The following is a 15708-nucleotide window of genomic DNA, read 5'->3' as shown; positions in this document are numbered from 1 at the left end:
AGAACCATTGAAAGAATTTGGAAAACTCCGGGAGTTCCATATCCACAAGTTGCATCTTTGCTCGACATTGCTATTCCAGGTGCTTTGCAGAAGACAACTGGAGGCAAACATTTCATACTTTAAGATTCAGGAAACAAAGATGCATTGTGGATTATAATGTTTGGAACAACAGAGAATCCATCACTTTTCCAGGTTAACAATCTCTGGTTCATTGATGGGACATTTAAAGTTTCACCAAGCGTTTTCAACCAGGTATTTACAATACGCACACTGATAGATAACTAAGACTATCCTATTATTTATGCTTTACTTCCCAGTAAGGCCTAGAATCCTCTTCGCGTGGTACGTTTTGTGGCCTTTCCAGCTGTTGCATGTGTCTAGTGAGATGCATGCCAGATGGGGGCCTAATGAGGGAAGAGTCGCAGGAGAGGTGATGATCTCTTTCTTCTTGGATGCAAAACTTTTGGTAATGAGATGTGCCACATAGGACATGCTGACCAGAGTGGCAGTGTGGTGGTCGGAGAGGTTGCTGTCAGCCTGTGTCCCCAGATCTCTTACAACACCTTCAGTGTTTAGTGGGCTTCCATCGATGTGGAAATCAGCAGAAACTGAGTTTTTCCCAAAGGAGATGATGTATTTTTTGACATTAAACTTAAGGCCATGGTTTTGAAACCAGTCATTGGTATCAGTGAGCCCTTACTGTAGGATGTCTCCATCACTTGGGGAGTTGATAATGGCTCCCAGCTTGCAGTCGTTTGCGAACTTGGTCAGAGTGAGTTCCTCCATGTGGGACTCTACTCGTGACTGGTTGGAAGTCTGACTTGGAGTCCGCTACTTTCACACTGGATTCTGTCTGTGAGCTATTTTGCAACCCACCTAGTGATATAGGGGTTGATGCCTAGTTTGGTGAGTTTATCAATAATTCCTGAGTTGGGAATGGTATCAAAGGCCTTGGCCAGATCGAAGTAGTCTGTATGAACTGCCTTGCCCTCATCCACAGCTCTGGTGACTTACTCAAAGAAGTCAACCAGGTTGGGCAGGCATGATCTATCTTTCACAAAAACAAATTGTGTCGGATCTAGGGTTTAGAGATTCCCTATATCCGTGTTAATCAGGTCCATGATGATGGGCTCCGTAGCCTTACATATCAGACTCGTCAGGGTAGTGGGGCAATAATTCTCAGGGTCTGCAGTCTCTCCCCCTTTATGGAGAAGGGATGACTGTTAGTGCGCCATTCGGTAGGGACAAAGTCTTAGGTGAGGCTTTGATTGAACAGGGCACATAGATGTGGTGCCATTTCACTTTGTCATGTAGAACACATCCAGGGATATTGTCGTGTCCCATGGAAACTGTATTCTTGGCCTTGGACAATGCAGCTCTAACCTGTGCTGCAGTAATGCTGGTTGCATGGGATTCCTTCGGTATTGCGATTGGTCCTTTAGGGGGGAGAGAGGGTTTAAGTTGGCACTGAATCTGTCAGCCAGTATGTTGGCTCATTGTAGGGAGGTACCATTGTGCAGTAACTCGGAGCAAACCTGGGCATTGCCGTGGAGATTCTTGATATAACTATAGAAGGCTTTGTGGTTGTTTTTAGTGGTTGCCGCAATTCTGCCTTCATAGCTGGCTTTAGAGGTTTTGATGAGGTGGCTCAACTTTTTGTTGAGGCTAGTAAGGGATCTTTTCGAGTCTTGGGACTTCACCTTTTTCTGCAACAGTTACTTCCTTCTGATGTAGAGTTTATTAATGGCAGGGGACCACCAGATTGGCTTCCTTTTTTTTGGGAGGGAGAGCATCCTTGTTCTTTTGGGTATGGCTAGTTCCATGCATTTATGTACGTGTTCGTACAGTGCATTGATGTATGATTCAGCAGTTATGCATCTATTTTCCATTATCATGGGTGCCATTAAGTTAGCCACCTTTGTTTTTAGGAGCCCAGCTTGGAGAAGTTTTTCATGGTGGTTACCTTTGTGGTCTTTTAACAGCCAGCTGCAGTTTTATTATGCCATATGCTGTAGAAGATTTGTATTTATAAATGGAACAGCTGGTACTATTTACCATTTCTCCCCTTTACATTGCATTGGTGGGTGCCCATACCAACAGCATCCATCAAGTAAAACAAACCATTCTGTTATGGTTTTTAAATTGGTAGAACTTGCAGGTTATGTCTGTGATTTGTCCAGTTTTTACTCTATGCATCGTATGTTTTTCAGCATGCCTTTTCTGTGCAACAACCTTTTTTTTTTGGGATGATTCTATTTACATTTAATTTTTATGAATGTACTGCCACAGTATGTGATCATTAATGTTTAAATCGCTCCTGATTGTAAGTGTTCATTCTGTATTACACTTTATGCATGCCAGTGGTCAGTTTATTGCTTCATATGTTGCACTGACAGTTTTTACTTGTTTGTTTCTGCAGCCTATGTCAAAGGCCCCAGTGCCTCTTATGCCTTCGATGTCCATGAGTCAGAAGCCAGGGATTCTTGGGGCAACTCCTCAGCCACTTCTTTCTAGTCACCGTTTGCCTTCCTTGTTACAAATGCCACAGAAGTGTAAGTACATATTTTCTCTAAGAACTTTAGTGCAGTGAAAGCTTGATTTTTAAAAAAAAAAAAAAAAAAAAAGAAAAATACTGACATGACAGTTATCTGATATATCTCTTATTTTAAGCATTCTGAGCATTGTGAATATAATTCTTGACATACTGTTTATCAGTTGTGCAGCTCAGCAAGTGTGTAAGGTAATGCTGTCAGCTGGTTAAATCTCAGCCATATCTTGAGATATCTCCTTTTGTGTGCTTTGGAGGAATGTGCTACTTCCCTTGCAGTTCTATCCACCATCCTCATCTTTGCTGAGCCTTTTGTAGTACATCTTTTATGTCCACATCTTGTACGTTAAAAGTATGTTGCAGTATGCCATTGTCAACTCTATGCAGTTTTCCCATCTTGCTTGAGAAAGAGGCAGATGTTACATTGCAGCCTGCAGTGTTCCTTATTTGCTGGGTATGTGTATTCCGTCCATGTTTACCCTAAGAAGTGATAGACGCCTTGGGGAGGGAAATTGAACGTGAAAGAATCCTTCCATTGCTTAGTGCTGTCTGGATGCTGATGGGTTTATTTTGATTGCAGTTACTTGGCAGAACCTCTGGATGTTACTAGCTGTGCCATAAGGTGGTTGTATCCTTTACTTATCAAGTTCCAGGCTACCTGTAATTGGAATATGTCATAGTTTTTCATATCCAGACAATGGTTACGTGTGGGTGCATAGCCCCCTTTGAAGTGTATTGTCACACTCGGTGACTTAACCTTCCCTGTGTGGCGCTTAAAGCACCTATTAACATTTGTCCAATTGGGAAAAGTTTTGCCTCTCTCATTTACTGAAAGGGATTCTTGTTAAATATTTCTCTGCACTGACTGATGCTACTGAAAATTAAAAGATCATTTTTAACCTCTGGGACATCAACTCAAAGAAATGTGACATACATCCATAGACATTAATGGACACTTTCTGCACAGACGAAGAATCTGGTCTGTTACGTGGAAGATCCGTACGGTGATGTCACTAAGGGAAACCCCAAATTTATTTTGGCTGTGGCTTGAATAAAAAGTTAAATCTTTTTGTTAAAATCTGTGCCCAAATTAAGAAAGGACTAGGGCATGATGCATTGTGGCACTTAACTCTTTGGCTGCTGTGATGCACTCTTGAAGTGTGACAGTACACTTTAAAGTGAGCTGTCTTCATGATTTGTATACTTGCAATACCTATGGACTCTTCTCAGGTTGGATGGATGCAGTTCCATATTCTGCTGAATAGGCTACACCTGGCTGTACCCAGGTGAGGAAGTAACAATTTTAGTCAGCTACTTGAACTGGCCAGTTATCCATGTATCTCCTCTGCTAAAAGTCTTGTGGGTGAAGAAGTTAAAAATAAGGTTTGTTATTTGCTGGGATTGCATAGGTTTTGACTTGTATTTCATAGTTGAAATCATTTGTTTGTTCTCCATATCAGAGGTATTAGTCTTACTCTGATTCTTAAGGGCTTCTTTAAAGGAATTGAAATGTGTATGTCAGGAAACATTTTTCTCTCTCTATCCTGTATGCATGTAGACAAACCTAGATATTTTATTTTTAGTTTATGTAAAGTCATTGGTACCAACTGCATGAATCGTTGCTGCAGTACATAGAAATTAAATTTTGATCTACCTACAGAGAAATATCTGGTCTTCTGACCAGACTTTGAGCAGTCTTCAACAGGAAACGCCTGCAAATAAGAGTGTGGCTTGGGCCATCGCTTGTTCCCTCTCTGTGTCTGATGTGAAAGCTTGTCTGTTTTATCAGAATTCATCCTTCCCTACTAGGCAGAGTCTGAAATAATAATAAAATACACTTTTGGCAGTTGGCTTTCATTTGAATTAAAGTAGTTGAGATATATAAATAATACGTTCACATAAGACATAGACTCACATGCATTTATTTTATTTATTTATTTATTTTACATTTGTTTACCGGGATAGTCCGACTGGATATATGTCCATTTTCAGCGGAGGCCCAGGGAGAAAAGCTCCAACAAGGTTACAACATTTTCTTCAAGAATTTACACATCAAGTTATTTACATTGAAAAAGTTATACAAGAGTTATTTACAATGTTATAGCGTTGTTTCCAAAGAGACTCTCAGTTACAAGATCAGCACGTTATACTTGTAGAAAAGGTCAGAATGTATTAGAAAAACAGTTTGGTTAGTTTTAATGTGATTAATGATACTGTTTAGTCAGGGTAGAAACATGGACAAAGCCAGTTGAGTTTAAGATGCTGTATTATGCTTTTTTTTGAAAAGGTTTAAGGAGGATTGCAGGGTGATATGGTTTGGTAGAGAATTCCAGGTCTTGCCAACAAAGTTGGCAAACAGAGATTCCCCTGCAGAATTGTTAGCTGTGTAGGTTTGGTACCATTATTTTGTCGGCCGATCTTAGTGACCTCAGGTTGTTGTATGGCTTTATTATATTAGAGAGTGAGGGGGTATTTTCAGGATGGTTAAGAACTTTGTGGGCAACTAAGAGTTGATTTAGTTTAATTAAGTTGGGGAGTTCAAGCCAACCTAGTTGTTTCAGGTTCTGGCAGTGATGGGTTCTGTAGGTGGAGTTAGTTACGAATCTGGCAATATAGCTATAGGTATGGGAGAGCTTATTCAGTTCTGACTTATTTAGGTTTGAGAGAACTGGAGAAGCATAAATAAGAGTAGAGAGGAGTTGTGATCTGGCAATTGCTATTCTAGCCTGTGGGGTTAAGAATGTTTTGTTTCTGTACATTGATCCGAGTTTTTTATTGATGGTCTGCATGGTTTTGTTGACCTGTAGGTCAAATTTGAGCTTATTATCTATAATGACTCCTAGAAGTTTAGTATGGGTATCTGGGGAGATGGTGGTACCATTGTTGGAAGTAATAGTGAATGAGAAAGGGGTGGCTCTATTAGTGGGAGTGAAGAGCAGAAGTTTGGTTTTGTTGGGGTTCAGTAGCAAACGTTGGATGGTGAACCAGTTTTCAATAGTGCTAAATGTGTTTTGGGTTGAGATTTGTAGGTCGGCTGGAGAGGTGGCTGAGCAGATGAGAGTGGAATCATCTGCATATTGAATGCAGGTAGCCTTAGGAATAGCTGTGTGGAGGTTATCGATGAAGATGGAAAAGAGTAGTGGTCCTAGTATAGAGCCTTGAGGGACACCAAGAGTGAGTGCTAGTTGGTTGGATAACTTGTTCTGCCATGCTACTGCCTGTCTGCCAGTTAGGTATGATTGGAACCATTGGATTGTGTGCCTGTGTAGGGACATAGACTTCAGTGAGAGAATGAGGAGTTCATGGTTGACCATGTCAAAGGCTTTTGATAGGTCAAGAAAGAGGGCAGAGGATATCTTGTTATCATTCCTATTTTGGTTTATGGCATTTGTAAAGGAAAGGAGGGCAGATGTGGTACTGTGATGTGGCCTGAAACCATGTTGGGAGTTGGATAGTAAGTTGTTTTTGTATTAGGTATTGCATTAGTTGCTTATGAACGCATTTTTCCATTATTTTGGCTAATGGGGAAAGAATGGCAATTGGCCCTATAGTTGGATAATTCTGTGGAATTTCCACCTTTATGAAGTGGGATGACATGGGATATCTTCCATAGGGAGGGGATAGTACCTTCGGACAAGGTTCTATTTATTAGTATAGTTATAGGGTATGCAATGGCTTCTGCAGCTATTTGTAAGTACTCTGCGGGGAGGAGGTCAGCAGAGAGGGTAGTAGGTTTTAGTTTTTTTAACAATGTCTTGATATAGGTGATGGAGATGGGTTGGAAACTAAATTGGGGATGGTTTCTAGTGGGATTGGAGCTGGTGTTTGGATTTATTGGGGTTAGTTGATTTGCTAGCGATTGTATGGTTTCGGTGAAATAGCTATTAAAGGCGTCGGCTGTGCTCTCTGGGGATCTGTTTGTGAGGTTGGCAGGGGTTGGGGTGGTAGACTGTCCTGGATGAAGGATCTGATTTATGCTTGCCCAGAACTTTTGAAGGTTGTTATGATGTTTGTTTAGTAGATTCTGGTAGTAGCTTTTTTATCTAGTATGATTGATTTTTTTTTGTTTCATTTCTGAGTTGCCGGTATTTTAAGTGGTCAAGTGGGGTTTTTGTTGAGTGCCAGCAGGCCCAGGCTTTGTTTCTAATTTTGATTTTTGACTTGGTCTCCCTTGTTAGCCATGGTGCTGGGTTAGATTTAGTTTTTATCGTACGTACTGGAGCATGGGAGTCAAGGATGCTTATGAAGTTGTTATTGAAATTTGCTATGGCCTCTTCTAATGGTTGCTTTTTTAGTTTAGACCAGTCAGCTGCCTTTAGTTCATTTAAGAAAGTTGCAGGGTTAAAATTCTTCTTGTTTCTGAGTGTTTTGTATTTGATTTGGTGGGGGGTCCCTGCCTTGTGTTTTATGATATAGGTCAGCAGATGATCACTGAGGTCATTAGGGAGAGTACCGGTTGTGTATAGTGGGCTAGGTTATTGACTAATATCCAATCTAGGATACTTTCCCTACTGGTTGGTTTATGGATCCTGGTGGGGGAGGTAATGGTCTGCTTATACCCGAATAAGTTTATAGGTGTGGTGGGGGGTATGGTTGAGCATGAATGCCAGTCTATATTAAAGTCACCAAGAATTATGGTTTCTTGGGGGTAGGTAGTGTTTAGCCAGTAAAGGATTTCTTCTAGAGTAGTTATATTGTTACCTGGTGGTATATAAGCACAGATGATGTACAGGTATTTATTGTAGCTAGTTTGTAGTTTGGTTATAAGGAGTTCTGCATTATTGAATTGGGGTGGGTTTACTGATCCTCTATGAACAGTTAGTGTATTTTTGTATAAAACTGCTATCCCGCCTCCTTTCTTTGTGGCCCTGTCAAGTCGATGTATATTATAGCCTGGTGGTATTATTTCATTATCAGTAGTAGTAGGTTTAAGCCAGGTTTCTGTAAGACGCATGATATCTGGAGAGTGGGTTGCTAAGAGGGCATGTAGGTTGGGGATTTTATTATTAATACTTCTGATATTTAGGTGAAATGCTAGAAGGGAGTTAGTGGGAGTATTTGTGGTAGTGGAGTGTAGGTTGTTGTGTGTATATGGGCCAGGGTTGGGATGAATGTCCCCATGTAGTGTAAGGTTATGGTGACAGGATATTCTTAGTTTTAGGAACTTGTTAAGTAGTTTTATATAGTCTTTGTCTTTGGGTTTACATTTTGTGATTTTGTGTGGGTGATAGTTTGTATGGGACTGTATACTTGGTGAGTGGAGGATGGGTAGATGTTTAAACTTGAGTGAAGAATCATGTGTGGCTGTTTGAGCTTTTGGGTGTTGGTTTTGCAGTAAGTCAATTTGCTCGTAAGCAGTGAGGTGATGTAATAAGAATAGTATTGGGAGTAGGGTAATTAGCATTTTTTTGTTTGCATTATTTGGTAGGTGTTTGGGAGTATTCAGGGTTAATTACGCTTACAGGGCTTGAAGGATGGTGCTAGAGTAAGATTGTATTGAGAGGGCAGGATGTTTGAAGATGTGGGAAGCAGAGATTGGTATTTGGAATATGGGGAGTGGCTAGAGTAGTATAAATTTAGTGGTACTGGTGGCGGGTGGGAATTGGGGGCAGAGAGGGGAGCGTAGCAGGGCTAATACAGAGACAAGTTTCAAGCTTCTGTAGGAATTTAGTTTGTAGTATTCTCTTTGACTATGGAGCTCACTTTTTAACGTTTTACATTAAAAGTTCCAATTTATTACTTGGTATTTCCTTTACTTTTGATTTAACCAAATTAGCTGATTTCAGGGTTTTCAATATTGTTTTTTGAAGAAATAACACAGATTGCCCTGAGTTTCTACAGGTATGCTCCTTACTTTAAAGTGTTACGTAGTTGCTATAGGCTTAGTTTCACAGTTGGTTTCCATATGAAACTTAGTAATGCTAGGGATTCCGCTAGTCTGTAGTTGGGGACACCTCCAGTGCTATAGACCCAGGGCTTTAATTCAATAATATTTGCAACACAATATTAACCTTATTAGTAGGATGGTTGAGGGCAGAGCAGCAATTATTTTAGTGTTCTAGCTGCCGTGGAGATTCTTTCTTATATTTCAGTCTTTTCAGATTTCTAAGTTGTGGGGAGGGGTGTAGCACCTAGTTAAGAAAATGTTATTAGTGTCAGTTAACTTAGCCTTAAAACATACAGCAGTTTACAGTCAAACTGGCCTTAAAACATACAGCATTTTGCAGTCAAATAGGTTCAATTTACTCAGCGACTAACTTCTAAGTCGTTTCAGTGCTGTTATACAGTTAGCAGATTCAGGCTTGTATAAAGTAGTATAATTTCAGCTCAAACTAGTTCCATACACTCTGCACCTATCTCAGTGGAATAGTCGCGGTGGTATACGGCTCTCGTTCGTAGCACAAAGCATTAATAGAAAACAAACCGCATTAATGTTTTTCATGCATTTCTCCATTGTGTACATGTTTTATTTCTTTATAAGAACAGTCATTCTCTCTGACGTGACATAAATTGCTCAATTCCTGCCTTTATTAAACCTGACTCCTCCACTTCCTGGACATTATTCTACATGTGTTGTTGCCATACATTTCATTTATTACTGTGTAAAATGTGCTCCTTCCCTTTTCTAAAGATCCCAGTTCCAGTTCTTTTATCTGTTTTTAACAGTGTTTAATACTTTTAATTACAGTTGGTTTAAATTTTGCTTTCTATTTTGTAGTAATAACTTTTTTTGGCAGCCAGTAGCATTAAACTTAGAAAGGCCTTATGACTATGCAATTCAGATCCTGTGTCCCACTCAAAAGAATCCATTTCTATAGTTACAGACATCTGCTTCTCCAGTATTTCTAATTTGAGTATTCTGTAGGGAAGTTTTAAAGTCTGCAAACTTGTTGGACTTAAAAAATATGAAGCCCTTCTATAGATCACTGTTGCACTATTCCAGTACTTATGGGTTACCTTGCCAAGGGTAACCTGATGTCTAGTTGGCGTACCAAAGCCAAAAATCTTCAAGATGCACAGTGCATATGACCTTAGCCTGCAGTTATAGATTAGCGAACGTATGAGTGTGCAGTCCCTAGACTATCTTATTACCAATCTGAATGCAGAAGCTTGCTGCTGCTTGAGTTTAACGTCATTGTGCCAGTACCACTTCCATGGTTGGATAAGTACGCCATTGAGGAACCTTCTTTTTTCTAAAGATTTGTACATGTCAGCTAAGAGAGGGGAATGGGACTGTGGAAGGTAAATTCCCCTACAAAGACCAAGTCTCAGTTTTTATTTTGCTTAATGGCTTGGCAAGATTACCATAGTTGTAAGATTGTTTGTACGTCCCTAAAACTCTTAGAACCATGTTAGGTTCCCTGAATACCTATTTGTAGACCCAGTTTCTGAATGCTTAGTGAATAGCAAGATGCTGTAACCTTCGGCCTCGGACATCCCACTTGCACCCATGAAGTAGTACTGAAGGTTGAAACCTGATACTTCAGCTGCCCACTCTGACTCTGATATCCCTGCTGAGATACCTCGGATATTAGTTTGTGAAGAGGTCCTTTGGTCCATTATCGACATCTGCAAAGGTTCCACACAGTGTCACTTTATTAAGACAGATGTCCTGTCAAAAAAAAAGTAAAAGACCAAACACATTTCTCCTCCGTGGATGCCCCTTGAGAAGGAATAGCTGGATTTTTCCCAGGACTTGTACAAGCTCTCTTATCCTTGAAGCCTCATCCTTTTCTCTGTGCTCTATTCTCCTTCACCTGCCCCCCTTTGAAAAGGCAGCGAGAGTCCTCTTCTGAGAAGTAAGAGTAATCAGATTCAGATGACGACTTACTAGCTTATTTCTCCCAAATACATTGTCCAGGACAGTTAGCCTCAGATGATGATTCATTGTAGCCAGATTCCACACCTTTGGTGAAACTGTCATGAGGATGAAGCAACTCTTTGAGTGGGACACAAACATACAAAAAAGATACTATGAATTAGTAGATGTAGGGGGCCCTAAGCCCACAGCTGTTCTGCCTCTTCTGGAAGCCACCTTTGATTCTTTTGCCTCCACATCTACAAACCGACTCACAGTTGGTGGCACCCAAGAAACTAGATAGGATCTACAAGGGTCACAGAAGAAATAAAATTGCTTCACAGAATCCTGTAGCAAATCCCTCAGTTTTTCCTCTCAATACAGATAAGCACACCAGACTTCCTCCTACATCCAATGTGTTTCCATCTGATAGAAAAGTATGACCAGGTATGAATGTGACTTTTGTGTATGCATCTGCTACCCTGGTATTTAGAACCCTAAACTACCAAACACGGATGAGCAAGTATGTATTATCTTTTCTGGAAGACCTGAATAAGACATTTGCTTATTTTGAGGATTCTGGACCCAAATCCCAGCCTGTCTCTATGTTCAACAATACCACCAAGTAGTGAACACTTCATTACATGCAGCTACAGTGCTGCAGAGGCGTCCTCCATGGCTGTGGTCATGAGTTTGGTAATTTGCAGGTTTGCTTGGCTTTACCTTCAGTCTTTCCCTGAAGATGTCAAGGCCAAGCTGGTGAACTCCCATCATCATAGGAACTGTTTTTTAGCCCTTCTGCAGCTGAACTCTACAAAACCCTACAGGAAAAAGGCAAAATCCTGCAGAATTTCAAACAGATTTTTTCTTACGTCAGTCCTTTGGTTCCTCAGCATCTTTTTAGAAGTTCCATCTTTCAAAATGCTGTCTCTTTATCTTTAGACCTTACTTCCCTTAATCCTTCCTGAGGCTTTCCTTTTCACCCTGGACCTTAAGGATGCATACCAACACATCCCTTTACATCCTGCCTGCAGGAATTTCCTCAGGTTGTCAGTCACTTCCTTACACTTCCAGTCGTCTGCTTTCCCTTTGGATTGTCTCCAGCTTCCAGTCTTCACAAAGTGCCTAGCTCTGGCTATTGGCTTTTGCAAAACCCAAGGGATACAAATTTTCCCCACTTGGATGACCACCCAGTCTAGGCCTCATCTCAGAAAACTCTGCTGTTACATCTGAACTTCACTATATCTGTAACAGAAAGACTGGGATTCACTTTTAACCTCATGAAGTCTTCTCTGACGCAGTTTCAAGATGTAGTCTTCCTAGGTAGCAGACTGAATACCTTGTCAATGACCACCTTTCCTCTCTCATTAAAAAGATGTTCTTCTGGATGTTCGTGTTACACTGCTGCAGTCATTACACTTGGGTTATCCTGCCGGCAGGCGGTCCCGCAGTCGGCCAGAGTTCCAAAGTCTTGGTCCGGCGTCAGTTACTGTCGCTTCTTCCCTGACGTCAGTACGCCAGGGGTATATAAGATGCATCTGACGCCATTTTCTTCAGTCTTTCTTGCTGTGCGGTGCCCGAAGCAGAAGCAGTTCGCAAGTGCCGGTCGGCCGACTCCTGAGATTTTCGAAGTCGAATTTCAGATCCGAAGTCTTCAGTAAAGCTAAGTACCCCGTTGGGGAAACTTTTTTCTTGCCTCAGACCGATGTCAGAAAAAGTTAATAAATGTATTTCTTGTGGGAAGCAAATACCTCATAAGGACTTCCACTCTTACTGTATTCCATGTCTAGGCCCTGATCACGACGTCACTAGTTGTCGGTTTTGTGCTAGATTTAACAAACGCACTATAAAAAGAAGTTTTGATTTTGCTTTGCACTACTTTGGCCGAAGGTTCAATTATACTATGCCGTCGGATCAACCGAAGACCGCAGTTTCGAAAAAACGCAAAGACAAGGATAAAGACAGGCATCCGAGGTCCAAAACTGACGACAAAACGTCTTCTAGGCCAGTCGCCGGTTCTCAGTGAGGCGCTTTCGCAGCCCCTGACAACCCGCTACCTCAGAGCCACAGGCCGCCTCTGACTCCCACGTGGAGACAACTAGGCCTCTGGAAACTCAAGGTATTGGGCCTACAGAAACTAATCCCTCAGATGGGTCTGGAGCCGCTGAGCAGTCATCGGCTTCTGAGGGTGTTTTCAGACCTTCACAACTTAACATTAAAGCAACAGCCAAGACAAAAACACCATTAAAGACAAAGAAGCAAGTACAGCATTCTCCTGGACAGTCCTCCATGCCTAAGAAACAGATGCTTAAAATGGCCAAAGACCTAATTACTCTAATCAGGGGTTCCCATCCCCCTCCTGAGAAAAGGCCTAGGCAGGATACAGACTATGATTCCTCTGATCAGGTTTCCATTTCCTCTGATTCCTCTTCAGACCAGGGATACTCCATACCCCCCCCCCCCCTATGAGGATTCTGATGCTGAAGAATCTATCCCTTCAGCCTTTCCTCCTGAGGATTATTCTTTTGGGGAAACTTTACATACCATGAGGGAGCATTTCCATTGGGAAAGTCAGGATTATTCAGAATCCAAGAAAAGGCTCAGGGATTTCCTTTTACTGCCTCAGCACAGGCCCCTGGCTATTCCGCCTGTACTAGATATTGTAGATGTGTTCTCTGAATCCAGCTTATCTCCTGATTCTTTGCCCCCTGCACCAGCCAAGCCAGATAGGTATTATAGAGTCCCTGACTCTCACAAGTTTCTTTATAAAAAACCCTTCTGCTGATCCAGAAACTATTTCCCAGGGTCCAAAAGGGGTTAAGGCTTCTATTGCAAAAGATCCAGTACCCTCTGACAGAGATTCCAGAGCTTTGGATAGATGGGGGAAGAAAGTTTACACTTCTGCAACTTTAGCAGTAAGAGCTTTAAATTGCCAGTTTCACATGCTTAAGTACGAACAATATTTAACGGCTCAGTTAAAACAGACAATGCTTGCTAGCTCAGAAGCTCCTGATTGTAAAGAAATGCAGGATTTATTGCATGCAGTTGAACAGGTGGGAAAACATACTCTGCAATGTGGTTTTGATTCTTTAGAGGCCTCTTGTAGAGCCTCAGTTACAGGTTCTGTGATTCGAAGACATGCTTGGTTAAAAGAACAGAGTTTACCTGATCATGTTAAGGCAAAATTATTGGATGCTCCTTTACAGCATGATACCTTGTTTGGTGTTATGGCAGAAGAGGTGTTAAAATGGAAGATAAAGCTAAATCTATGCAAACAGTCAAGGATTTCTTACAGGTACAGCCACCTCGATTTAGCCGAAATTGGCCAACAAAGAATTGGTACTTTCCAGTGTCAGACAGGCCACAGAGAGGCAGATACAGACGCCCAAGAGGCAGATCTCAACCCCAAGGCTTTAACAGACAACGACAGTGGGGCACCTCAACCCCAAAAGGAGGTGAGGACAAGTCTCAACCTTACAGGAAACAGTCCCAATGACTTCCCCCTTCGTACGCCAAGCACTTCCCTTTTGGCAGCCCCCTTAGGGGGAAAACTAGCACTGTTTTCTCAAAACTGGCAAACAATCACCCAAGACAAATGGGTTCTGAATATTGTGTCTCAAGGTTACAGGTTCCACTTTCATACTTTACCAAGGCTAAAAGGAATGCCAGACCTGCCACAGAATCAATGGGCAGAGGCACAAAAACAAATTTCAGCCCTCATGGACATGAGAGCTATTCAAAAAGTACCACAACAGGAACAAGGACAAGGATTTTACTCAAGACTCTTCCTGGTCCCCAGGAAGGACAAGGCCTGGAGGCCCATACTAGACCTTTCAATTCTAAATACTTACCTGGATATTCCGAAATTCAAAATGTTGACATTACAACAGCTTCTACCCATGCTGGGCAAGAAGGCTTGGCTTGTTACTCTAGACCTCAGAGGCATACCTGCATGTCCCTATCAGACAAAATTGCAGAAGATACCTCAGATTCAAAGCTGGTACAATGCACTACCAATTCTCTGCACTGCCCTTTGTCTTATCTACTGCGCCCAGGGTCTTTACAAAGTGCCTGGCACCAGTAATTGCATTTTGCAGACAAAAAGGAATTCAAATATATCCATACCTCGACGACTGCCTCATTCAAGCAGAGACAAAGGACATTCTTCTACAGCATCTGGCGTTTATAAAAAGGTTGCTAATTTCTCTAGGGTACACAGTAAACGAAAAGAAGTCAAAACTAGTGCCCTCACAACAGATTACATTCCTGGGTGCCAGCTTAAATACAACGGGCCAGATGGCTTATCTCACGCCAGACAAACAAATTCAGTTAACTCAATATTTTCAATTACTGGCAAAAAAGTCCCATCTCCCTGCAAGAATAATTCTGCAGGCCCTGGGATTCATGGCATCCTGCATACTACTAATACCATATGCCAGACTGCATATGAGGAAATTACAATGGTACCTAAAAAGTGTTTGGACTCAACACTCTCACAGTTTTGAAGCAGTAATACTAATGATTCCCTGCCTACAACAGGAGTTTCGATGGTGGGCACAGGCATGTCACCTAAACAAGGGTCAGCCTTTTACCCTACCCACAGCCAGGCAGACTCTAACAACAGATGCTTCGGATTACGCCTGGGGAGCACACATGGCAGGAAAATGCATTCAGGGCAAGTGGACCACAGACCAGATGCATCTTCACATCAATCAAAAAGAGATGCTGGCTGTTCAAAATGCCCTAACAGCTTTCAAGGACCTTCTGCATCCAGGACAATTATTATTAAAGACAGACAACACCACAGTAATGTGGTACATAAACAAGCAAGGGGGCACTCATTCTTATCCCCTATGCAGACAAGCCATGACGTTGTGGAACACAGCTCTAACGTATCAAGTTCATCTGCAAGCACAATTCCTGCCAGGAAAGAAAAATACTCTGGCAGATGATCTAAGCAGAGATGTCATGGACCCTCACGAATGGAAATTGAATCAATAAATCTTCAGCATGGTAACGCAAAAATGGGGATGCCCAGACATAGATCTTTTTGCTTCCCCACTGAATTGCCAACTACAAAAATTCTGCATAAGGACTTATCACACACAAGCATGGAAAGTGGATGCTGTCTCGTTCAGCTGGAAAAGCCTAGAAGTTTATGCCTTCCCACCACTGCCTCTCCTTTCAAAGGTACTCCTAAAAGCCAGACAAGAAAAACCACAGATGATCCTGATTGCTCCAGACTGGCCACACCAGCACTGGTACCCAATCTTAAAGAACTTAACTCAAGGCCCACCATGGATTTTACCTCAAATTCCACACCTTCTGACTCAACAAAACAATCAGATCCTGCATGGCTAGC

The 15708-nt window shown here is 41.7% G+C and overlaps 1 protein-coding gene across 2 annotated transcripts in view; it reads left to right on the top strand.

Annotated features, from left to right (window-relative positions):
- Window positions 1-15708, top strand: part of CCAR2 (cell cycle and apoptosis regulator 2) — a 2452621-nt gene that overhangs the window by 599760 nt on the left and 1837153 nt on the right. For both annotated transcript variants that reach the window (XM_044082935.1, XM_044082934.1), the window contains one exon: window positions 2420-2552. In XM_044082935.1, coding sequence (XP_043938870.1) covers window positions 2420-2552 — 133 coding nt within the window. The remainder of the gene's footprint in view (window positions 1-2419; window positions 2553-15708) is intronic.

The sequence above is a fragment of the Protopterus annectens genome, chromosome 9.part0, assembly GCF_019279795.1.
Source record: "Protopterus annectens isolate FY-2018-M chromosome 9.part0, PAN1.0, whole genome shotgun sequence".
NCBI lineage: Eukaryota > Metazoa > Chordata > Ceratodontiformes > Protopteridae > Protopterus > Protopterus annectens.
This window is presented reverse-complemented; position numbering and strand designations above follow the sequence as displayed.